The sequence below is a fragment of the Balaenoptera musculus genome, chromosome 1 (assembly GCF_009873245.2).
Source record: "Balaenoptera musculus isolate JJ_BM4_2016_0621 chromosome 1, mBalMus1.pri.v3, whole genome shotgun sequence".
Taxonomy (NCBI): domain Eukaryota; kingdom Metazoa; phylum Chordata; class Mammalia; order Artiodactyla; family Balaenopteridae; genus Balaenoptera; species Balaenoptera musculus.
The window spans coordinates 12,247,098-12,271,875 of record NC_045785.1 but is presented as its reverse complement, the minus strand read 5'-3'; the positions used below and the strand labels follow the sequence as shown (position 1 = coordinate 12,271,875).

The window sequence follows — 24,778 nt, the reverse complement described above, 5'->3', positions numbered from 1 at the left end:
CCCAGGCCTGCAATGCCCACATGACCACCAGGGGGCCCCCAAGAGCTCACTCAGGGCCGGCGAATGTGGCCTTGCTAAGGAGGCAAGATAACGCCCTGGATGCTGAGATGAGGGACAGATGGCTCTGGCAATCAGCTTTATTCTTTCTCAGGAGCTTCTGGTTGGGAGTCATACAACCCTCAGAGGGCATCTCTGCATGCCCTTGGCGATAGAATATACCAGTGTCTTCATTCGTGAATTTGATTCTTTCATGGAGTGGGAGTCATACAACCCTCAGAGGGCATCTCTGCGTGCCCTTGGCAACAGAATATACCAATGTCTTCATTCGTGAATTTGATTCTTTCATGGAGCACACACCATATGCTGGTTTTCTGCTGTCTTGCATTCTGAGTTCTGTCCAGAGGGGGATTTGTCCTTCAAGGCAGGTAGCACTTGTTTCATGGAGAATGGGACGTGGTGACTATGGGGCCTCTTCAGTGCTAGCTTAGCTGCCTACTTTGCCAAGGAGTTGAGCTGGGCTGGAGGGGAGGGGTGCGTTATGATGGGGAGCGGGGAGAGGCAGCGTCTCCGCCCCATCTCCTTCACCAGGGCAGCTGAGGGGCCCTGTTTCATCTTGCCAGGCTGGCTCACTTTGGGGCCGGAGGGTTTGTCAGGTTGGAAATTGCTTTCTTCAACTAGAACAGAGAACAAAGTGGGGAGGATGTAGAGGAGATTGCAAGTGGGGGGGCGCCAGTATAGTTTGACTCCCCTAAGGGTTGATTCTGGAGTGAACTTTAGAGTCAGTGCCTCCCTATTGCATAGATCAGATCATTGAGGCCCAGAGAATGGCAGGGCTGGCCACAAAATAAGGTAGAGGTAGCTGGACCAAGTGTCTGGCTACTCTGGGCCAGGAAGTGAGGCTCATCAGAATCCCATGAGGCCCCTCCAAATTTCTTTTTTTTTTTTGGCCATGCTGTGCGGCATGTGGGATCTTAGTTCCCCGACCAGGGATCAAACCCACGCCCCCTGTAGTGGAAGAGCAGAATCTTAACCACGGGACCACCAGGGAAGTCCCAAGTCCCCTCCAAATTTGATGGCAGAATTTTGGTGCCCTCCACCTCCCCAGCCTGTTCAAGCATGGCTCCTCCCCTTTGCTCCACCCTCGGGACCATGGTACCTCCACCCAAGACACGAAGCCCACAGCTCTGCCATGAGACGTCACGAAGAGGGACTGAAGTTTCAACAGCTCGAAGAGGTTGTGTGCCTGCAGGGGGGGCGGTTAGGAAACACTGGAGGATAGGTGACACCCACCCCAACCCTCTGGCTTCAGTTTCTTCCTAGCTTGGCAGCTTTGAGCAGAGGTGAAGGCCCGGGCCAGGCTCTGTCCCAGTGGTGCCCCCCCCGACCTTGTTTCTGAGCCTGGGAGGGCTGGACAGCTGTGATGGTGGGTGGGAGACCAAGACCTGGGCCTGCAATGTCCAATGTGACCACCAGGGGTCCCCAGAGTCCACAAAAGGGACTAGGGGAAAGGACCCGTTTTTCAGCATCATCTGGCATCATCCCCTGGCACAGAGGGATTGGGCCCACCCTTAGGTCCCCAACCTGCTTCTGTCCCTCCATGACCCATGTGCCAGGCTCTGTGCTTGCAGGGGGGAGAGGATCAGCATTCAGAGTGATTAAGTACTTTGCCCAAGATCACACAGGCAGAATGTGGTGGACCTGAAATTGAAACCCATGTGTGCCTTGATGAAAAGACATATTTTTAACCACTGTTTCTCTCCATCCAGAATCTTCTGTTTCCCAAGCTCTCCCTCTTCCCTAGTCTCTGCATCATCCCAACAGCCCTGGAACTGAGAGACAGAGAGGGCGGGAACTGCATGCCCATTCCACAGGTGAGGAAGCAGGCACAGGAGGAACAGGGAGCCACATAGCATGTCCAGGAAGCTGGAGCCAAGTTTCCCTCCCAGGCTCTTCCCCTCTATCCCAGGGCCCCTGTCTGCCCACAGCCCAAATTTTCCCCATTACCTGGTGCAGGGAGGTCTCCGGGGACAGCTTCAGGGTCACTGGCTCCACAGGGCAGCCCCCAGCCAAGATGTCTTGCAGACACTGCTGGGGATGGGGGAAGGGTTATGGGGGCCGGGGACAGCTCCCCCTTCCCCAGGCAGCCCCTCTCAAACCACAGGCTATCAGCTAGCCACTCCCCTCACAACCCTGCTGACTCCCCATCCACTACTGACACCTCATATGAGCACTCACCTGGTGTCCTGGAACCCAGGAGGATGGCTCAGCCTGGAGGGCCTGCACCAGTTGTGCCCTTTGCACGGTGCCCACCAGTATCTGAGACTCTGGACAAGTGGAGAGGGAGAGGAAAAAAGCCACATTATGAAAAAGAAACTTACATTTACTGGACAGCTACGATGTGCCAAGAACTGTGCTGGGTGTTCTCATGACTCTTGGGAACGTACAGCACCTATGGGTCAGGAACTATTATCACCCATTTTACGGAAGAGGAAACCGAGGCTCAGAGGCACAGAGAGGTTAGTTGTCTTGCCCAAGGTCACTCAGCTTCTGACGTGGAGGAGTGGTAGCTGAGGGTGGCCAAGTAAGGCTGCCAGGGGGCCGGGAGGTAAACTTCCCACCCCAAGATGCCCCACCTGGCAGGGCCTCAAGGCAGGAGCAGGTCTGGGACACCTGCATGAAAATGTCTGTGCGTCAGGGCTGGGCTTTGTCCCTCATTTCCCATGGGAAGTTTCACTGGCTCAGCCCAGTGAAGGCATGAACCCGGAAGGCCACCGTGTTCCGAGGTCCTCCTGTGTGCTGGAGGCTTGGCAAGCCTCACTCCAGGGTATCACTGGAGTCTGCAGGTATTTAGTTTTGAGGGACAACCTGATATTTTTGCTTTTTGTCCAGTAAAATAAAAACTTTACGACTGGACATACAAATGCTCCCTGTTTAAAAACAAAAACAATTAAAGCTATTTCTTGGATGAGCAGCAGGGTCCCACAGGCTGGGCCTGTGCTGGTTGGGAACTCTTTGCTTCCTGTGGCTCTAAGGGTAGAAGTGGAGTTTGTCTTGTTCTAGCAGGGGGGGTGAAGCTTCTTGAGGGGTCATCCATGTGCAGATATTTTCAAATGTGATATTTGGTGTGTTCTATGGGATGTTATAGGTGTCCCAATTTGGGTGGGGAGAAGGGCCTGGCCTTTGGGATGAGAACCTCTGACAACTCTGTCCTCCCTATTTTCCAGATGTGGCAACTGCAGTTCATAGAGCTTAAGGGATTTATCTACAGTTCTGCTGCTCATAAATAGCTTTATGCCTCTTGGGGTAGGTATGGGGATGACCCATACCGTTGTACAGGTTGCTCACTGCACAAGATACCTGCCCAAAGGACAAGTGGGGATCAAAATCCAGCCGTGCTATGCTTGCCAAGTGTGCATTTTGTTTCATTTGCACAAAGGGGACATATGGGCTGACAGTGGCCCTGAGTGGGGCATGGCTGTCCCCTCCCTACCCCCCAGCTTATCTTTCCCACTCATACTGTACTTGTCCTAGAGGGAAATGATGCTCTAGCTAGGTCCTCTCCAAAGATTCAGCTTATGTGTCTTTTAACAAGGGCCCCCACTCATTTTTCTCTAAAAGGATGTCTTTCTCATGGCAACAGGGTTGAGGGAGGTGACTCAGTTGGGGAATGCCTGAAGGGGAGACTGAGGGATGGAGCCTTCTGGGAGGCCCTAGTAGTGTTCCCATCATCCTACCCCTGCTCCCCAAGTAGGATGGCTATTACCTCCATTTTACCAATGAGGAAACTGAGGCTCAGAGAGGTGAAGTGACTTGCCCAAGGTCACACAGTTGCAGAGCCTGGTTTTGGATCCAGGTGCCTGATAGGTACAATGCCCTGCTTACCCATTTCTGGGCCTGACCCTCCCAGGTCCAAGAGGAAGGTAGAGGGAATGCCCCCTCCCCATTCATGCTCCCCCTTCCTGTCGGGCACCTGTGCTCTCCACCAGGGGGTACTCGGCAGTGTCTGTGGCGGTCACGACCTTGACCACCTCCTCCTGCGGTGTGTCCTTGGCCAGCGTGGTGATGGTACGGTTCATGAAGTGCTCCACAATTACATGGTGAGAGCTGGGGCAGAGGGATGCTCCCATCAGGTCCTGGGGTGGGGGGTTATCCAGACCCCTGGACAAGCTGGGGGGACCCGGGAGGAGTTTTGCCGGTTCTCCAGCGTGGGCAGGGTCTAAGAGATTCCTGGGATGAACAGCTCCTAGCACCACAAGGTGGGGAGGGAAGAACCTGGGGACCAGCTGGCCTATGGCCTGGCTCTGGATTCTCAGCCCTCTGGACCCCTATCTTCCCCAAGACCAGCTCTACTTTGATCTGTTTCATTCAGAAGCCATCCCTGGAGAATTTCATTTGAAGAAAAGTTTTATGGCATAAAGGGAAAAAAGAGCTTTAAAGTTTGAAAATCACTGGAGTAACCACCCCCATTTAACAGATGGGGAAACTGAGTCTAGAGAAGGGGGCAACTTGCACATGTTTGGAGGTGGGCCTTGGACCCAGGACTCTCAGACCCTCTTAGTCCTCCTTCTCTGGGGACAGAGGCTGCTCGGCCCTGTCTGGTTGAGTAAGGACCTCAAAGCTAACTTCCACTGCAGTATTCCCGTCCCACCTCCAGCTCCCAACGCCCCAGTGAGGACAGCAGAGCTGGAGCAGGGGGAGTGGTGGGACCTCCCAGAGCTGGTGCTGACTCTCTGTGTGACCTGGAACAAGACATGGCACCTCTCTGAGCCCCACCTTCTGACAAATGGGCGATATCTGTCCTCCTGTTGTGGAGACCGACTGATGACCAGTAAGACACTGAGGCCAAGGACTCCCCCAAGGTCACACAGGGAGCTGGAGAGAATGGAGACTAGGGAGCAGCCATGTGTCGGCCCCTCCCACACTCACCCATGTCCAAGGTCAGCCCACCCAGACACCATCACCTCAGTCAGCCAGCCTGAGCAGACACCGCTCACCTGATTTTTCGGCACCGGATCCACGGAAGGTATGGCAGTTTCTTGACAATGATGGTGCCGTCATAGAAGGAGGGCTGGAAACTCTGGGCGATGGCGTTGGCCGCCAGCACCGCCATCAGCACAGGTAGTGCGTGCACCATCTGGCCAGTCAGCTCGAAGGCCAGCAATGCTGTGGAGATGGTGTGGGTCACAGCCCCTGAGAAAGCCGCAGCCCCTGCAGGGGGCAGAGCCAGGGAGCGGGGCTCAGGCCAGGGGACAGCTTCATGCAAAGGGCAAGGCTGCTGTGACTATGGCCATGGGCTGGGGTGGGAATTGTCCAGAGGCCACACATTGGCCACTGTTGGAAGTGCCCTATGCCTGGGCTTGGTGAGGGAAGGAGCAGTAGGGAAGAGGGGGCATCAGAGACAAGACAGGAGCTAGAAAAAGTAATGGAGGCTAAGGGGAGGGGCTCAGGGAAGGGTGGGGCTCATTGGGAGGCTAATGACCTCCACATGCCCTGCAGAACTACTGGCTGATTCTCCGGGTCCAGCCCAGACCCACGATGTTTGCCCATCCAGTGGGAACCCGGTTTACTCACCTGCCAGGGCATACCCCCCAGGCATGATGGGGTTGGTGACCCCTCCAGCCACGATGCCCTCTGGGAAGGCAACAGAGAGGGCCTCCCCTATGAGGCGCCCAATGGCAGCTCCTGGTCACAGATTTAGGGTGAGGACAGGGAGCCAGGCTGACTCGGTCCCCACAGCCCTCCATCCCTGGGGATCACCCTCAGTACCATCCTGGGGAGGTGGGTGGACCAGGAGCCATGACCCTGTCCCGATAACCCTGAGTCTCTCAGGCCCTCAACACCCCAGACTTACCGAAGATAAATATGGGCATGAAGTACCCAGAGGGCATGGGGATTGTGGTGGCCAGAATTATCATCCAGAACTGTGGGTGGTGGGAACCGAGGGGGCAGAGGTTAGAGGCAGCTGGACAAGAGTAGGCAAGGGAAGGACAAGACAGGGGACAGGGGGGCTTCCCAGGGAGAAGGAGGGTGCCCAGGCACACGCCCATCGCTAGTATCTGGTGTGAGGGAAGGTGTGCCCAGGGGAAGGATCCCCACCCTGGCAAAGTGCCTACTGTGTGCCTGGCACTGTGCCAGAGACTCTCCTTTCTTCCCTCTCAACCTTCCTTGATGTGAGCACAGTAACTAGCCCATTTTAAAGATGAGGAAACTGAGGCTCAGAGAGCTGAAGCAACTTGCCCAGGACCACACAGCGGGCAGAGGTCAGGTCAGGGAGTCTGCATGAAGGCCTAGGCCCTGCGCTACGTACATGCTACGGGGAGGTACCCCATCCCACCCAAGGCTGGCCTCAGCTCTGTGCACATCCCTGGGGGCCCCGGGAGCCCACCTTCATAACCAGGAAGAAGGTGAGGGTCCCAAAGATGGTGAACCGTGGGTGGTACCATTCGAACCATAGGTTCTGTGGGTCGGGCTCCGAGGGCCAGGGTGGGGACGAGTTCCGGGTCATCAGCGCCCACGAGTTATTGTCGAACAGTGAGTCCAGATGCTCCCTCATGGACAGCTGGAGAGGGGGGCAGCTCGGAGTTCTGCGTGAGGGCCGGGCGGCAGTCCCTGCCACCCCCCCACTGCCTGACCCTGCCTCGAATCCTCCTCTGCCACTTCCTGTTGGGGGGAGACCTTGGGAAGGGCTCTGGCCCTCCTGGAGCTGCACAGCCATCCCCTTATAGGCGTTGTGGGGATTAAGGGAGATGATGGGCACCAGTCGGACAACGACTGGGCATTCCCCCCTCTGGCCACCCCGGCTCAGCACCCCTTACCCGAGAAGCCATGAAGCGGCCCACGCCAGGGGGATAGGTGATGGAGGCGAGAACCAAGGCCGCCAGAGCCGAATACAGAGGCTTGCTGTGGGGCAGGGGGGTGGGGGGGTACAGCGCCAGCTCCAGTGCCAGCCGTCCTCTTCCCCTCCCCCCACCCCACGGAGCGGCCCCGCCACCCTGGGGGCTGACGCTGAGGCAGGAACGGGAGGAAGAGGCACAGGAGCAGGGGACGTGTGGGGGTCAGCCCCACACCGCTCAGGTAAGCAGGGGTCGGGGCTCATAGGAGAGCTTGGGACAGAGGCAGGCTGCCCGCCAGGAGGGTGGGACCAGGGCAGGATCGGCCAAGGTGGAGGAGGGCTGATTCTGAAATGCCAATGCCAGGGGGCAGACAAGGTTGGGAAGGAGAGGGGGCTCAGTAAGGGGCCTGGGGCTCCACGGGGAAGTAGGGGTTCAGTGAGGGGGAGGGGGTTAGTGAGGGAGGGAGGGCTCAAATATTGGGGTTGGTAGCCTAGCAAGTGGGGGAGCAGTTACTATGGGGACCTGGACAGGGGTGTTAGTGAGGGGGTGGGGATCTCTATATAAGGCTCAGGAGAGTCTAGGGGCATCACCCTGAGGGGTCCCTGGCCCCCATTCAGAGCCCACCTGGTGGCCAGCAGTTTGGAGAGGGCCCGATTGGTCTTGACAAAGCTGAGGAACGTTCGCTGACAGAAGAGGTAAGCACAGCTCAGGATGCCACAGATGGCCCTGCAGGGAGGGGAGGGGAGGGGAGTCCAGAGCCCCTCGCCAGAACCAAGGGCAGCAGTTCAGGCTGGGGGAGGCCCCCAGTTGGGCTCTTGAGGGGCCAGAGGCATCCACTCACCCCAGCGCCACAAAAAAGAAGATCTCTGGCAGGTCAAAGGGGACATCTACCCGGAAACTGGTCTTGTAGAGGGAGGTGATGGTCTCTGGGGAAGGAGGGGAGTGGGGATCAGGGACCACACTCCTACCCCAGCCAAACCGAAGGCTCAGAATGAACAGGCAGGAGCGGAGGTGCTGCCACGTCCTGCCCCCAAATACCCTTTCCCTGGCCCTGCCTCCCCGGCCAGCTTCATCCTCTTCTACCCTCGGGGCTCCCATCCTTCAGGCCCAATACAGGTCAATTCGTTTCCACACTTCTAGAAGGAGGGGAGTGGAGAGGAAGAAGAGAAGAGAGAGGAGAAAAGAGAGAGGAGGGAGAGGAAGGGGAGGAGGAGGAAAAGGGAAGAGAGAGGGGAGAAGGGAGGGGAGGAGGGAGGAGGGAGGGAAGGCGGGGCAGGGGGCAGGGTCTAGGGCGGGGCTCACCCTGCTCGCTGTTGAAGACAGCCAGGAGGCGGAACATGAAGGCCCCACAGGTGGCAGCGAAGAAGCCCCTCCAGTAATCCCAGACCGAGAAGTGGGAGGACATGACCTCGATGCTGAACAGGACGCCTGGGGGCGCCACTGAGCTTAGACAGACACCACCACGCCCATCCCAGCTCCCTGACCACTCCCGTCCTGCTCTCCCACAGCCCGGACAGGGCCACCCCTTCTCTTTGGTCCTGAGCTGAGGGGAGGGGAGGGCAGGGCGAGAGCCCCCTGCCCAGGGAACAGGCTTGTAGGCGCTCCTCTCGGCCATCTCAAACCTTACAACAGCCTTTGGGGTGGGGACGATTACAATCCCCATTTTACAGATGAGGAAATGAAGCTGAGAGCTGAACTCACCGGCCCAGGGTCACGCAAGGGGAGCTGAGTTTCAAACCCAAGTCTGTCTAATGTGACCGTGAAGCATCTCGACGCCCACCCCCACCTCCACCCTGGGGCGGGTCTGCCCTCCCGGTAAGACTGAAGTAACAACCAAGACCGGATTAGCCGTCATCCTCCCTGCAGGTTCCTCCCCTGGGCGGGGGAGCGAGCTGGTCAGTCGGCCAGGGGAGGGACGTGGGATGGGGGGGTGGAAGCCCGGGGTGCAGGGGGAGGGCCGTGAGGGAGGGCCTCACCGCTGAAGGGCGCTGCGAACACTGTGGCCACGCCCACCGCCGCTGCCGCCACCAGCATTTCGTTCTGCTTGCTCTTGTTCTGGGGGGATCCGGAGTCCCGGGCTGAGAGTCAGCCCCCGCCCTCCCCTCCGTCTCATTCCTCCAAGCGGGGGGGCCCATGAGCCCCTTACCTCAGACTCCCCAATGGCCTTGGTGCGCATGCGGCCCAGGTAGGCAGCGATCATCACAGACAGGTGCACGAAGGGGCCCTGCCAGAGGAGGTGTGCGCACAGGGCACAGGGTCCGCCCCTTGGGGGGAGCCGGGCCCTTGCTCCTCCCCTTCCTCCCCCTCCGGGCGCAGGGTTGGGGGTAGAGGGAGCCTCATCCAGAGACAGCTCGGCTGCCCCACCCACTCCCTGTGCCTCCATCTCCCCAGTTCCTCTGTCACACTCTGGGGACCTGGCCTGTCTCCTCCCCAAGACTGAGCCCCGCGAAGGCAGGCCCTGGCCTGAGTTCCCCCTGACCTAGCTTCGGTGGGGATAGAGAAAAGGCAGAGGGGGCAGGAGGGCAGGGTGGGATGGGGTGGGGTGCTCTCATGCCCTTCCATACCACTTTGCCCAGGAAGATGGTGCTGCCCGTGGCCAGGGTGCAGGTGAGGCCCACCACCTTGGCCCCGAAGTTCTTGATATCCAAGTAGTCCTCCAAGACCACGCCCGACAGAATGGTCTTCAGCTCCGGAATTCCAGAACCTTGGCAGGGGATGGATGGATGGGGTGGGGGTGGGAAGTAAGAGCAGGGACAATCTCTAGATAAACCCTTATCACTTTACCCTGCACAGGGTTTCACATCATGATCTTGTCAGGTCTCCTAAACCCTGTGAGTTAGGATTCCTAAATTCATTTTGCAGATGAGGAAGCGGAGGGTCAGAGAGGGGATGTGAATTGCCTACGTTCTTCCAGCTGGTCCTGCCAGTCAGCTATTGCAGGATGGGGGGGAACCTAGGAGAGAATCTCAGGCCACCCAGATGCATCCCTGCAGCTCCCCTGTGCTGCTGGCCTGGAGCTGAAAGCAGAGCTGAGAGGCCTAGAAGAGATGCGCCCCTCCGTGAGCCCCTCCCTGGGGAACCATGGTGCCGGCCCAGAGGAGCCCTCAGAAAGGGAGCAGAGCCAGCAGTGACCCGAGTCAAGCAAGATCTGTCCTTCTGGGGCTTCCCTGGTGGCGCAGTGGTTAAGAATCCGCCTGCCAACACAAGGGACACAGGTTCGAGCCCTGGCCTGGGAAGATCCCGCATGCCACAGAGCAACTAAGCCCGTGCGCCACAACTACTGAGCCTGCGCTCTAGAGCCCGCGAGCCACAACTACTGAGCCCACATGACACAACTACTGAAGCCTCCGCGCCTAGAGCCTGTGCTCCGCAACAAGAGAAGCCACGACAATGAGAAGCCTGCGCACCGCAACGAAGAGTAGCCCCCGTTCACCGCAACTAGAGAAAGCCCGCGCGCAGCAGCGAAGACCCAACACAGCCATAAATAAATAAATAAATAAACAAATAAATTTATATAAAAAAAAAAGATCTGTCCTTCTCACTGTGTGACTTCAGGCAACTTACACAACTCTTCTGAGCCTGGCTTCTCTGGCTGTGAAGTGGGGTTACTGTTTCCTGCCTCCCCCCATCAGGAGCCCCGAGGGACAGGAAAAGGCTTTGGGCAGTGGGCACTGTGGGGCAAGGCAACCAGGTGAATGGCGTGGTGATGGGCTTACCTCCCGAGAAGGGCGTGATGCTCTGGGAAAAGCCTGAGGAGAAGGAGACCAGGGCCACAGGGTACACGGTCCAGGAGAGATACCGGAGTAGGTGGCTGTCCCCAATCTCCCGGTACAGCCACTTGTGTGCTGGGGACAGCAGGGAGTCAGGGAGCCATCCACAGGCTCTGCAGCCCTCAGGCGCCCACTTGCTGGCCAGGAAATGGAGGCTCAGAGAGGGGTGGCCCAGGGCCACCCAGTAAGTGGCAGACCCCCAAGAGGAGGCAAGAGTAGGACCCTGGATCATATCCCAGTGTTGCCACTCCCTAGCTGAGTGACCTTTTGCAAGCCATTCAACATCTCTGAGCCTCTGTTTCCCCATCTGTCAAATGGGCTCTCAGATGAGGTCTGGTGCATGGCAGGTCCTTGTAATGCCACCTGAGCAAGTCTCCCAGAGAAGGTGTGTTAGACACTTCCTGCCCCGTGCCCCCTCTTCCAGGGAGACCTCAGGGTGGAGAGAGCCTGCCGAAGCATGGGGAGAGAATGTTCTATGCCTGGTGGTCTAGACAAATGTTCTCCCCCACAGTTACTGAGCTGAGAGCAAGGAAGGAGAAGAAGGAGCAGGGACGGCAGGAAGCGGTGGGCATAGAGCTCAGAGGAAGAAGGAATATTTGGTCTTTCACTCATTGTGCAGATGAGGAGACAGGCCCAGAGAGGGGCAGGAGCCTGCCCAGGGTCACCCAGCAAGTCAAGAGCAAAGCCAGGACCAGACCCAGGCCTCCTCCCCACCCCCGCTGCACCTGGCGGCCCATCTGGCATCCCGAAAGCGTGCTCAAAAGCCCCGGGTCCAGAGCAGGCGTGCATGCCGGGGAGGGGTTACCTCGGACCACACGCCCGACAGTGAAGCTCATGGTGTAGCTGATCAGGGCCATGAGCACCCCAAGGGTCATCAGGAAGTACCAGTCCTCACCCATGCGGAACAGCTTCTGCTTCAACCACTCGAGGCCACCTGGGGCAGGGGCATCGGGTCGTAGCCCAGGGCCCAGTGAGGGCACGGGGCGGGGGCGGGGGGCAGGGGCTGTGTGGGGCTGGGGCCAGGTGGTCGAATCCAGGGAAGCTGAGAGGGGGCTCTGCCTCACGTGAGAGACAGCAGGATTTGTGCAAGTGAAGGTGGCAGCACGGTGGGCGCCAGGCCTATTGGCCCCGCCAGGAGGGGGCCTTTGACCCATCCGCCCTCCCCACCCCTGCCCCTTCCTGAGGTACTTATGGAAGAATGACAGAGGGGGTAGGGTGTGGAGGGAGGGCTGGGAGCTACACTTTCTCCAGCATCTCCCCAGGGGCCATAGCTTAGAGGACACGAGAGTCTAGAGAGACTGCTCTGCTGTCCCAGGACCGGTGGGGCTGTCCTGGTGTCAGGCCAGAGAGCACCCACTGGGCCCCTAGCAAGGTCCCCGGCAGAGTGGTCAGGCCTGGGGGCTGCGTTCCCAAAAGGCAGAGAGCAGACATCTAGCACGTCTGACCCACAGACTGGCAGACAGATCCCTTCCCTCCCTGCCGCCCAGGAGGGGGGCAGCTCTTGGGCTCCAAGGTGGGTGGGGAGGCGGACCCGGGGAGGCTGATGTCCCGAGGGGTTTTCAACAGGGAGCGGAAGGGAACCTAGCTGTCACCTCGGATGCCTCGGCGGATGCGGGGACACGGGCCCCATAGCTCCTGAAGTGTCACAGGATTCCCCGAGGAGCCCTCACGAAGCCCTACCAGCTCCTCCATCAGGTCCCTGAGGGAGTGGACAGGCAGACGGACCCTTGGTGAGCTGCTGTAACGCCCTTAGCCAGCCACTGGGCCCTTCCAATACCTACTTCCCAGATAGAAGGGAAAGGTGGCATTTTCAGGAGGGGACATGGGTCTGGTGTGCCTTCATTCCTGAGGGGGTGGCCCCGAGGGTGCAAGTGTGTGTGTTAATGTTTGGGATGAGGGCGGTGGTTCCTAGCTGTCCCCTCCATGTCCAGCAGCAGGTTGATCAAGGCAGGACCCCAGGCTCAGAGCCCCCTTCCCCATCCTGTGGCCACCACTCCTACCCTCCCTGGACGCTTGTCTGCCTCCACTGCTCAGAGCAGTCTCCTTGCCCAGGGGAGTCACTGTCTCACTGTGGGCTCCCCATGGACCACTCTGACTCCCCATGCCCATCCCTGAGCCTCCTCCCCCTCGGCTCAGGCCAGAGTCAGGAAAACCCCAGGCCCAGAAGGAGAAGCCGTGAGGGTCAAAAGGAGGTGCTGGCTCCCTGCCCCCCAGCCTCCTGCTCCTGCCCTGCCTGCCCTGCCTTACCCTGGTCCTGGCAGGTTCCATCCAAGTCCCTGCCCCAGCTCTGCACCCGGCGGCCCCTCACCTCTGTCAGTCCGCTCTGCTGTGGCCCCAGGCAGCCCTCCTCTGACAGAGAGTCCTTTGTTTGCAGCTCAGGTGCACCTGGACAGGTGTGTGTTCCACCAATCAACATCCTGGCCCCCCTTCTTCCCCGCCCCACCCCGCCGGGGTTTACCCTGGCCATTAAGAATGTCCTTGACAAACCAACTGGAACTGCCCCGGCCAGCTGAGTGGTGCAGGCCAGAGCAGCCAGGAGGGACGAGGGGCAGGGGCTCCCCAACCTACCAGAGCCACACAGAGGCGGGTGGCACCCAACCCAGCTACCAGCTGGGGTACACAGGGCCTGGGTGGGGGAAGCTCATGACACAGCAGGATGGTGAGGGGTCATCTGCAGGGGCTGAAGGTCAGGGCTCTAGGTTCTCAGAGCTGGGCATGGGAGGGGTTTGAAAGAGCAGAGAAGGAAGAGGAGAAGGACCCATAGGGAAGGGGTGCTATTATTACTGCATCTTTGCTGTATGCCAGGCACTGTGCTCAACCCTCCTCCAAATCAGTGAGTGCTCAGAGAAACCCAGCGAGGTGGGCAGTATTAGGCCATTTTAAAGAAATGGAGTTTCAGAACTTCCCTGGTGGTCCAGTGGGTAAGACTCCACACTCCCAGTGCAAGGGGCCAGTGTTCGATCCCTGGAACTAGATCCCGCATGCATGCCACAACTAAGAAGTCCGCATGTTGCAACTAAAGATCCCGCATGCCACAACAAAGATTCTGAGTGCCACAACTAAGACACGGCGCAGCCAAAATAAATGAATAAGTAATAAATAAATAAATATTTAAATAAACGGAGTTTCGGAGAATTGAGGCTGCTTGCTTGCCCAGGGTCACAGAGGCTGAGGGACAAAGTCAAAAGTTCCATCCAGGTTTGCCTGACTCCAAAGGCTTCAAACCTCTCCGAGGTCCTGTCTTGAAGACCTGCCTTGCTCAGAGCTGGGGAGGGGGCCGACAAGCTGGAGCGGGGGAAGGGAATTGGGCAGAGGGGAGGAACTTGGGCTGGATCCTCATGTCCAGACCCTCCAGTATGAGAAGACTGCCTCAAACCACAGCACCCAAGGGGCAGTGGCTCTGCTTGGGGCTTCTATGTAAATGCCACAGACCCTGTCCCACCCCAACGGAATGTAGGAACATGCACATTAGGTCTGGAACCCAGTTCATCCTCCCAGCACCCTTGTGGGTCAGGGACAGCATCACCGTTTTGCAGATAATAAATGGAGGATCAGAGAGGTGCAGTCACTCATCTAAGGTCACAAAGCAGAGGCTGAACCCAGACTTAGATTCTGTGGCTCTCCCTCTTCCCAGAGCTCCTCCAGCTCCTGTGGCTTAATCCTTCAGGGCAAGGGTTTTGGGCACAAAGCAGAGGATTTGTGCCTGATACCACTTTTAGAAGATTTGGGCAAGAGATCTGGGACAACTCCCCCACCTCTTCCAGACAAAGCCCCCTTTCTGAAAATCACGATGGCCCTTCAATGACTTGTTAAAATCCTGAGGCCCTGAGCCACCCTCTGCCCCTAGATGTCAGCCAAGTTAATCCCAAATAGGAGCATGTGTGTGTTGTGAGCGGTGGGGTGGAGGCTTGCTGCTCTGCATGGACCTGGGCCCACCGTTGCCTCGGCGGCCCCAACCTGTGTATAGTAACAGGATAATTGGCCGCCCTGTTGACATCCCAAACCCGTCTCTGGTCTCGGGTAGCTGCTGGCTCCAACTCATAGCCGGCATCAGCCAGCCAGCCAGCACCGCACGTCCACACCCTCACCTCCGGCCCTGTGAGCATCAGGAAACTGGGAAGAGGGAAGCAAAGGGACATGGTGCTGGTGGCAAGTCCCTCCCAAAGCCATTTCCCCCTCATGCCAGCCCCCAACTTCTCCCTCTCCTGCATCAAGCAGTGAAGGGTGAGAGCTTGATGCCAGAGCAGCTCTCCCATCCCTAATGTGTCCTTCACCACTCGGAGCCTCAGTTTCCTCTTCTGTCCAATGAGGGGAGCCTGAGAGCCATGGCGGCAGGGCCCTATCTCTGCCTCGTTCATCACGAGTCCCCCAGAGCCTCAACGGTGCCCGGCACATAGCAGGTGTTCAGTAGATACCTGCTGAGTGATGAGTGGTTTCCGAACACTGGCCTGTGGGCTGGCTGAGTGGGGACCTGATGGGAGCCTATTCCTGGTCCCTTCCCAAGACCCCAGATCAGAATCTTGGGGTACATGAGAAGAGTCTGTGTTTGTTGAAAGTCCCTCCAAGTGATTGGGATGCCCTGGCAGGTATGGGATTCAAGGCATTGGATCATCTCTGAAGCTCCTTCTGTCCCGGGATCTGAAAGGAGAGACATGCACAGAAACAGGGGAATGGCCTTGATGACCTTTCAGGGTCCATCCTGGCCATTGAAGTCAGTGTATCCAGTGCATGTGTGGGTGATGCCTCAGGGATGGGGGGAAGAGGGGGGAGGAATGGTGGGCGGGGGTGGGTAATGAGATCTGATGTCCAGGAGCAGTGACTCAGGCCCTCAGTGCCATGACCTTGTGTCTGCATTTAGCCACTGGCTCCTGTTTCCCTGGCTGGCGGCAGGCTTCTGGGTCCCACCCCCCCACCCCCACCCTCTTTCCATCTCACCTCAGTGCTGGTAACTTCCTGGCAGCCCTACTGGAACCCCGTCGGCCAGGATGGGTGACACAAGCCAGGCAGGAATCTCCACTAGACAGACAGACCCCTTTGGCTCCAGCCACCACCCTGACCCCACTTCACAGACTACCGGCATCAGTGGTTACCCGTATTGATGGACCCCCCCCAGCCAACCGCCGCAGGGAGGAAGTGTTGTGGGAGCCAGAGAAAAGAGAAACAGTCCCTACCTTCAGGGCCCCCAATCTAACGGGGAGACAGGCGAACCCCTAACCCAGGGAACTGCCAGTCTGATAGGGGAGAGAGGACCCAGGAAGACCATGTCACACTCAGGTGCTGGGGTGGGCAAAGCCAGTTGGTACAGCGGGCATCTGGGCAGGCCCCCCTGTGTGGGCTGCAGCAATCAGAGAGGGCTCCATGGAGGAGGAGGAACCGGAGCTGATCTGGGAAGGAAGGGCAGGATTTAGAGGGGGGAGCAGAGGCCCTACACTGCAACCTGGGCAGCAGAGGACCCCCGGCCTCCCAGAACGGCCTTCCCTGCTTCACCCCCTGGCCCCGCATGATCTGTGCGTGGGCAGAGGGGCTTCTCAGGGGTGTTCGGGACCAGAGTGTCTCCATACACGAATGTTCAGGTCACCCCGGCCTCCTGGAGGGTTTGGATCAGATAAGACAGGGTTCAAATCCCAGCTCTGCCACCTGCTCATGTGCAAGCCCCAGGCTCTCTGTGAGGCTCTGTTTCTCTATCTATAAAATGGGAATACCATCTCCTTCTTGAGCCGTGCGGGGATCAAATGAGGCCATGCTGGAGAGCTCACAGCCAGGAGCCGGTGCCCAGCAGGCACCTCAGAAGTCAGAGCTAGAACGATTGTCTTGCGGAGCTCTCCTTTACCTCTGACTGAGACCCTGCCCGCTGCCACCCCCGGCATCTCCTCTGAGCTGGAGGTCAAGCAGGCATTTCCTGGGAACATAACCTTCTATATTGTTAAGGACCATTACTAAATTATCTGCTCTCCTCTCCTGAGTCCAGGCCCAAGCCCCAGCCTGGCCTCAGCTTTCTCCTCTTGGGTCCCAAAATGTTCCAGAGTTGGGATGTGTGGGGGGGGGAGGGAGGTAAGTATGAAATCTGGGTCCCCATGGGAGCTGGCAGGGGAACAGCTGCACATTCTATACCCCCCTCCGGGGCTGTCTCAGTCCTTCCTAAGACATGGCTGTGAACATTATCTGTCCTGAGGGAGGGAACCCCTTGCCTCACACAGGGGTCCAGCAGGTGAGGGTCCTCCACGCACCCTTGACCTCCTGACCGTGCATCTCCCACTCTCCCCAGAGCCAGGGGCTTGGGCCTTTCTGCCCTGATCACCCACACCTAGATCCCTCTCCCCAAGGGCTGGAACTTTGGGGGAGAGGGGGCGGAGAGAGAGAAAACCCTGTCCTCAAGGAGCTTGCAATCTGATGGGGGAGACACAGAAACACCGAACACACACAAGGTCCTGAGGCGGGCCCAGGGGCCTGAGTGGCGAGGGGACAGCATGGGTCCCCACCTCGTTGCCATGGGAGGCTCCGGGTCTGGAGTTATCGGCCTGGAATGCCGGGCAGTGAGCTCAGCCTCATGGGCCTGCCTGTGTTGGACTGTCAGCAGTGCCGTCTCACTGGAGAAGATTTCCAGCCCCTCTGGGCCACCAAGAGGACTAAATTTAGCTGGTAGACAAGGGGCTGGCCCCGCGCCCAGGGGCGGTCGGGCCTTATAAAGGGGCGGCAGTCGGGGCCCAGCACGCTCCCTCCGAGCCTGCTGCCCACGCGCCCTCCTGTCTACCCTGCCCACCGGCCAGGGCCCGGCCGCCCGCCCGTGGATGAGCCACAGGACCTCCTCCACCTTCAGAGCGGAGAGAAGCTTCCATTCTTCCTCCTCCTCCTCCTCCTCGGCCTCCCACACCCTTCCAGCCCAGGAGCCACCCATGGAGAAGGCGTTGAGCATGTTCTCCGAGGATTTCGGCAGCTTCATGCGGCCCCACTCGGAGCCCCTGGCCTTCCCAGGCAAGTCCTCCGTGGGGAGGGGAGGTGCACAGGGAGGGGACACCTGCTCCAGGGCACCACCCGACGTGGCTGCAGCTGCCGAGCTGCCGGGAACAGGTGCCGTACAGCTGCAGCCGCGTGTGACCACCGAGACAGATGCGGCCACAGAGACAGATGTGGCCGTGAGAACAGGCAGGCCTTCAAGAAACAGCTCTGGCCTGGGGGTCAGCTACACACACCCCCACTCCAGGCCTGGGGTGGGTCACTACAGACATATACACACACCCACCCCACCTGTGCTGGGTAAGGCCCCATCCCCCCAGCGGAAAAGGTAGGCTGCAAGAGGGCGGGTGGCAGGGCGGTTGAGGAGGAACCGCCGAGGGGGAGGTCAGGCCCGGGGCCAGCCCCTTCCCTCCGGAGAGGGAGCCGGAAACCTGGGTTCTGAGTGCCAGCCTGCCCTCTGGTCTGCTCACGGAAGCCCTCCCCACAGCCCATCCCGGGGGGCAGGGCAACATCAAGACCCTGGGAGATGCCTATGAGTTTGCCGTGGACGTGAGCGACTTCTCACCTGAAGACATCATCGTCACCACCTCCAACAACAACATCGAGGTGCGAGCTGAGAAGGTGAGCCCACTCCCCGCCCGCAGACCCTGGGCCCCACGCCTGTACCCTCTGCCCCGTGTCCCCACTCTCGTGTCCCATCGCGGGACCCCGCACCCTGCCCAGTACCCCCCAACCCCCAGGACAAACTAGAGGCCTCGCTCCTGTAGCTGGTGGGCCACGGGACCCCCATCACTGCCTCTCTCTGCCCCAGGCTCCCAGATCCTTTCTTCCGGAGTCCAGGGCAGCTGAGGAAGCCACAGGGGATGGGGTGGGGGGAGGGATGTTGCGGGGAGGTGAGAAGGGAGATGAGAGGAGGGAGATCATGGCTGAGGCAGGAGAGCCCTTCCTGTGGGCATCTGGATAGGTGGGGGGGCTCACTGGTCCCTCACCTCCGGACCCCTGAATTAGGCCCAAGGTTGCGCAGAAGCGCTGCAGTTCAGGGTCACACACACCCCAAACCCCACACTCCCTCCACCCACAGGTCTCAGGGTCACTTGGTCACTAGGGTCTCTGAGTCCCAGCTCCCAGGAGGCCTGCACCCTGGAGGAGGGTGTGGCCCTGGCTGAACAGGGATGCTGCCCCCAGCGGGCCGGAGCCACTGCTGCTCCTTAGGGAAGAGGGTCGGCCCAAGGCTGCCTCTGGATCCCCCTTGGCCTGGCTTTCTCCCCTGAGCACAGGAGGCTGGATGCCCGAGGGGCGCCTCTCAGGGCAGCCAAGGACTGTGGGCACCAGGACCAGTGGGCAGCACGTGCCAGCCCTGCCACCCTCACCAGTGACTCAGCCGCCCCAGGCTCCGCTGGACACTATGTGCTGGCTGAGTCACGCAGGAGGGGCCGCCGGCCGAGCCCTGACGGTGGACACCGTGTATCCGTGTATCCAAGAGGGCTCAGCTCTGCTCTGTGCCATCTCCTTGCTGCTCAGGAGCCCCAGATTCTGCCACTGAGTCTCCTCCCCATCTGAGCTCCCCCACCAAGCCCTTGCCTCTCCCCCGGGACCACTGGAGCTCCTCTAAGCACCTCGGCACCTGTCCCTGCTCAGCCCTGGCCAGCCCCTAGGCCGGGCCTCTGCACCTGAGAGCAGAACCCCTCGGCACATGGGGGTCCAGCTGGGGTTAGACTGGGGAGCAGGGGCTGTGGCTTGACGTGAGCAGGACAAGGGTGGGGGGCAGCCTGCCCTGACCCATTACTCCTTCCCCAGCTGGCAGCTGACGGCACGGTCATGAACACCTTTGCTCACAAGTGCCAACTGCCGGAGGACGTGGACCCCACATCGGTGACCTCGGCCCTGAGGGAGGACGGCAGCCTCATCATCCGGGCTCGGCGCCAACCACACACGGAGCACGTCCAGCAGATCTTCCGGACCGAGATAAAAATCTGAGGGCCTCCCCCTCCCTTCCCCCAACTCCCCCATCTTCTCCCCCACTGGCTGGCCAGAGTGGCTCTCCTGACCCCCTCATGACAGCTTCCGGGACATCTCAGCCCAGGTTCAGGCCCTGACACCTCCACCCCAGGCCCCAGGTGGGTCATCCCCTCCAAATGTGGCCTTCTGCTCTACCCAGGGCAGGCCAGGGCCCCCAGATTCCAGATGTGGCCTCGTTCACTTAATCCAGAATAAAGGGATTGGGATGGGGAACAGGAGATCCTGAAGAACCCAGTTTGGGGAAGGGGGATTGGGACAGGCAGGATCTCTGGGCAAATAATCTGCAGGACAGACAGACCAATTCTGATCTATGGAGTCTCTGCAGGGCAGGGGCAGGGGGACTGGGGACCTGGGGACCTGGGACCCCCTTGGCCAAGGGGAGCGGGAGAGGCAGAGGGCGATCACAGGCAGAGGTGCCCAGCTAAACTGAACTGCCCGGGCACAGGGAGGCCAGAGGAGACAGCCATGATGGTCCGCTTCCCCTCTGCTGCTCTCCAAGCCCCGAACCAGCTGCCAGGCTGTCTGCCCACAAGGTGCCCCAGCCAGCCAGCTGTGCCAGCGCAGGGCCACATTGTGTCTGTATATAGATGGGGTTTTTCCAATACAGCTGGTTCGTGATAAACTGTGTGAACCGTCTGTTACCTGCTCATGCCCCCAGGTAAGCCTGGGCCAAGGGGTGGGGCTGATCCTTCTCCCTCCCACCCAGAGACCTGGGCTCCCGGGGCTGCCTCCACTGCAGACAGGTTACCCAACAGAGGAAGCACGGATGGGGCTTTGGGTCCTCAAGGTAGGACCCCAGCTCCTGCCAACCTTCCCTTGTGGCCATTCACCTCCCCCATCCTGCCCTCTATAATCCGTGAAGCTATAGGCTTGGTGTATGTATACACACACACACACACACAGACAAACAGGCATACACACATGCACGTGCACACGTGCACACTTATCTTTGTCCTTCAAATACTATACATTACCACTGGTTAAAGCCAAATTCGGAACGTTCTAAAATCAGATTTACAATCTCCATTCTTCTCAATGGGGACAGAGTCTGAACAGTTGAGCGCCCAGCTTAACCACTGATGGTTGGATTTGAACCCATGATGTCAGAAGCTGCTCTCAAACCACCCTCCCAGCCCTCCGTGCAATGGGGGGTAGCTCCCCTCATTCTGCCTCTCAGCCTGTGCACCCTGCGCCCACAGTTTCCTGCTAGAGAATGTCCTAATCACAGGAAGAGTCCCCACCCCAGTTCCCTCCTAGTCCCCAGTCCAGGGCAAGGACCTCCCGTCTGCCTTCATTCTGGGGAGCCCCAACTGCCCCCCGTGACCCTGGCTCAGTCTCCCACATACAGAAGCAGGGGTGATGGGTAAGGGTGGTTCCCAGTTAGTCGGGGCCCCTGGAGCAAGTGGCAAGGCCAGCCTTGGCCCTCTGCACCTCTTTGGTCAGTGTTCTGTAAGGTGCCCTCTCACCCCTGCCATTCTGGGGCCCTTAGGAAATGACTGGGGGTGGGGGCAGAGGAGGGTCCTGGCATTGTACCCTGCACACACAATAAACAACAGAATCATGGACTTCTGGAGATCACCCGCCTGAAGTTCTCAAACTTGGGATGGGGCTGGAGGCAGTAGAGTGCGAAGGCCAGGGATGAACAGACATACCTTTCTTGAGATTTGGGGGCAGGGGTGGTAGCTCAAGCAAAGTTCAAGACCTCACAGAAATGTGGGTGTCCTTCGGCCTCCTCCTTTGGCTCCCAGGTCCACCAGGGCAATAATCTGGGAATTATTTCTCTGAAAAACCTTGCATCGCCTTCTCTTCCAACTGCCAGCCCCTGCTACTACCTGCCAGGCACTGTCCCAGGCACAGGGACACCAAAGTTGGGCCAGCTGCACTGGGTTGCTCTTGAAGCCTATCTCGTACCAGATGGGTTCTAAGGACCAGAGAGGCCGAGTGGCTAGCCTAGGGTCACACAGCCCCAGGGGCATAGCCCGGCTGAAACCTGGCTGGGAAGCTGACTGGTTCAGGGAGTCTGAGTACCCTTTGGAGGGACTCACACACACCCCCAGGCGCTACTGAAATCGGAGATCCAGGCGCTCCTCAGCGCAGCTCGGTGCAGACGGGAGGAGGGGAGGGAAGGGGGGGCGCGGTATTTCCAGCCTCTGTGACTCACTGATTCCACTGGGCTATTTGCAGCCCGACACTCATCGGCGAGGAGTTGGGGGGAGGAGCCAGACCAACTTTCCCCTTCCCTCGACCCCCACTTGGGGTCAGGCTCACCTTGGCGTCCCGACCCCAGCGGCGTCCCTCCCTGGGCCGGGCTGGCAGGAAGCTGGGCTGGGAAAGGGGGCATTTCCCTAGTGGGACCGAATACTCCCCACCCCGCAGGCCCCAGCAGCCCCCTCCCCAGATCCCGGTTTTAGAGGTGAGGGCTGCTCCGCGGACAGAGCGGCCGCTGGGGACGGGGCACGTCTAGAGTGAAGGTGCCCTCCTGCCAAGGTGACCCTGCGGAAGAGGAGGGCGGGGACGTGGGGACTGCAGGCTTTCTTTCGCTGGCTCCGCCCCCTGGCGCCTGGGCTGGCCGCCACGCTTTGTCTCCACTGGCCCCCCACACTTTCTAGGCTAAATATAGGCCTGGCTGCGGGCCCTGGGCCCCGCCCCCGCCCCGTGAAGAATAATTATAGCAGCCCCATCCATTGAGCACCTAGTGTGTGCCAAACACATGCTCATCCCCACAACAATCGCAAACGCAAGGTAGGTACCAAGGAGGACAGGAGGTTCAGAGAGGTCAAGCAACTGGCCCAAGGTCACCCAGCTTGGAAGTGGTATGGTTGGAATTTGAATCATTGTCTGTGACTCTAGAAGGTCCTCTGCTGGGTCACCCCAGATCAGTCCCCCACCACCAAAGGGCCGAGGCAGCTCCCCTGCTCCCTTCCTGTAGAGGGAAGGGGAACTCCTACATCTTACAGCTTTTAGAGTGGGGGTGGACAGGAGGCCGAGGAGGTTGAAAAGATGCAGCCTTCTAGGGCTAGAGACCTGGAAGAAGGTCCAGGTCAGGTGGTGCCAGAGGGGTGTGGAGGACTTAGGAGGTTCCATCACTTTCAAAGTCCTAGCCCAGGCCAAAAGCCTCCTCCTCCAGAAAGCCCTCCAGAGCTACCAGCTCGGAGTCACAGACAGAGCCCAAAGAACCCTAGGTCCAAAACTTGTCTTTAAAAGAAGCTCAAATTCAGATGAAAGGAGGACATGCCTGGGGGTGAGGGCAGACCCTGAGGCTTGGTTGGCCAGCCCTGTGTCCTCTGGGAGTCACTCCAAACTCCTCATGCTTTGATGGTAGGACCTAGGCCCAGGGAAGGGTAGGATCTTGCCCAGCGTCACACAGCAAGTCAGTGGCAGAGATGAGGTGAAGACCCAGGACTCTAGAACTTCAGGCCAGAGCTTCTCTACCAGACCAAGCCCCCATCCCCAGGCCACCCTTCCCTGACCCACCTCCAACATTGTACCCCTCCATCTCCCCCCTACCCCCATCCTCTTCCCAGTCTGCCTTGGATTCCAGTTCTGCAATGGCAGAAGATGCCTTATTCTGCCCTCTTGCTCCCAAGCCTGGCATGGGAAAGGAGCTAAGTAAATGTTTGTAGAATTTTTTAAAAAGCTAAGAAGCCTCAGTAAAGGGTGGAGGGTCAATTGCGGACTCTGGAGTCACACCGCCTGGCTTCAAATCTTGGCTCTGCTGCTTCTGAGCTTTGTGATCTTGAGTAAGTAACTTAACCTCTCTGTGCCTCTGTTGCACCATAAAATGGTGCTTAATAGGATCTACCTGCTGTGGTTGTTCTGTAATTCACTTAAGGGGCTTGGCACATGGTGGTTGACTCTAGCCCACATATGCCATGCATTGAAAATGCCCAGAAGGGCTCATTCAGAGGCCTGTTATTTCATTTAGATTTGGATCCTGACACCCCCAGTTCACCCACACTGTCTCTGGCTCCATCAAGACCAAGACTTGGGGGACTTCCCTGGCGGCACAGTGGTTAAGACTCTGTGCTCCCACTGCAGGGGGCCCAGGTTCAATCCCTGGTCAGGGAACTGGATCCCACATGCATGCCGCAACTAAGAGTTCTCGTGCCGCAACTAAGTAGCCCATGAGCCACAACTTAGGAGCCCTCCTACTGCAACTAAGGAAGACCTCCTGCCGCAACTAAGGAGCCTGCCTGCTGCTACTAAGACCTGGTGCAACCAAATATTAAATAAATAAATAAATAAATAAATAAATAAATAAGACCAAGACTTGGGCTGGTAGGGCAGAGGAGCTGCCCTGTACCTGGGGTCTTCTCTCCAGGAAAAGCAGGTGAGGCGGATCTAGAAGGTAGGTTCCCCAGGGTCCTCTCAGAAGACCTGTCTGGGCCCTGGGGGTAGAGGTGGGGGAGAAAAGCACCTGGAAGCCTTAATTTCTCAGCATAAACAAAGATCAGGTAACCCCCTCCCAGGGCTGCTGTGAGCAACCAGAGAGATATGGTGTTTTAGTATAAGCTCAATAAATGCTAAGCTCCTGTTAAAATCTCTGTGCTTGTTTTCTGAACAGGGAAAACCAAGCTTCCACCCTCTGGCTCTGCCCTCAAACAAGAGAGGGTCCTGAGGGGCATGGTGACTTGAGTCTGCTAGGTTGGTGCCTGAAGCAGGAGCCTCTGGGCAGGGGAGGAGGTGTTGTTTACAGTCAGCACAGCTGGCCTGGGGCTCACCCTGGGCAGCCAGCCAGGCCAGTCCTGAGCTCTGAGGCCCTCCAGGGCCTGGACCCAGGGTCAACCTTCCATGGGAGCCTGAGGGCTGCTAGACTGGGTGGGGGCCCCCTGAAGGGCACAAAGAGAGGCTGCTGGCCCCAGGGAGCCAGAGAGGAGAGAGCAGGACAGCAAATCTGCCCCTTCAGCCCTGCCTTCCTTCCTCCCTCCCTTCCTTCCTTCTTTCCTTCCCACACAATTCTTGACCACCTATTATGTACCAGGCACTTTTAGGGCACTGGGGACACAGTCCTGATTAGGCATGACTGCCAACCTGGAAACACATTCACTGATTCACACATTCCACTCACTGGTTCACTAAAGTCTTTCATCTCTTTGTTGATTCATTCTCTCAACAGCTTTTCAGTAAGTTCCTGCAGTATTGTGTGTAGGTAAAGCTCAGAGGGCAAACTACCTCCATTTCAACCCTGGCTCTGCCACTTAC

The 24,778-nt window shown here is 58.7% G+C and overlaps 2 protein-coding genes across 10 annotated transcripts; one reads left to right on the top strand and one right to left on the bottom strand.

Annotated features, from left to right (window-relative positions):
- Positions 1–254: 254 nt before the first annotated feature.
- CLCNKA (chloride voltage-gated channel Ka) lies at positions 255–23,629 on the bottom strand. 9 transcript variants are annotated; one of them, XM_036856973.1, is made up of 24 exons: positions 21,229–23,629; positions 15,874–15,987; positions 15,019–15,241; positions 14,561–14,716; positions 12,851–12,988; positions 12,196–12,302; positions 11,409–11,537; positions 10,550–10,678; positions 9,398–9,537; positions 8,980–9,057; positions 8,810–8,888; positions 8,136–8,261; positions 7,675–7,759; positions 7,458–7,559; positions 6,816–6,900; positions 6,386–6,559; positions 5,852–5,921; positions 5,572–5,682; positions 4,995–5,208; positions 3,971–4,104; positions 2,236–2,324; positions 2,005–2,088; positions 1,157–1,243; positions 255–674 (listed from the first exon to the last, which is right to left on the bottom strand). In XM_036856973.1, exons 6-24 carry the CDS (start codon positions 12,293–12,295, stop codon positions 627–629), a joined length of 2,064 nt encoding a protein of 687 aa, XP_036712868.1. In that variant the 5' UTR covers positions 12,296–12,302; positions 12,851–12,988; positions 14,561–14,716; positions 15,019–15,241; positions 15,874–15,987; positions 21,229–23,629; the 3' UTR covers positions 255–626. The 9 variants fall into 9 exon arrangements, with proteins under 9 accessions (XP_036712868.1, XP_036712863.1, XP_036712886.1 ...); XM_036856968.1 differs by having other exon boundaries at positions 12,912–12,988; XM_036856991.1 differs by having other exon boundaries at positions 2,005–2,085; positions 12,912–12,988.
- Positions 17,302–21,149, top strand: HSPB7 (heat shock protein family B (small) member 7). Its single transcript, XM_036857055.1, has 3 exons — positions 17,302–17,575; positions 18,045–18,178; positions 19,355–21,149. Exons 1-3 carry the CDS (start codon positions 17,392–17,394, stop codon positions 19,532–19,534), a joined length of 498 nt encoding a protein of 165 aa, XP_036712950.1. The 5' UTR covers positions 17,302–17,391; the 3' UTR covers positions 19,535–21,149.
- Positions 23,630–24,778: the final 1,149 nt, after the last annotated feature.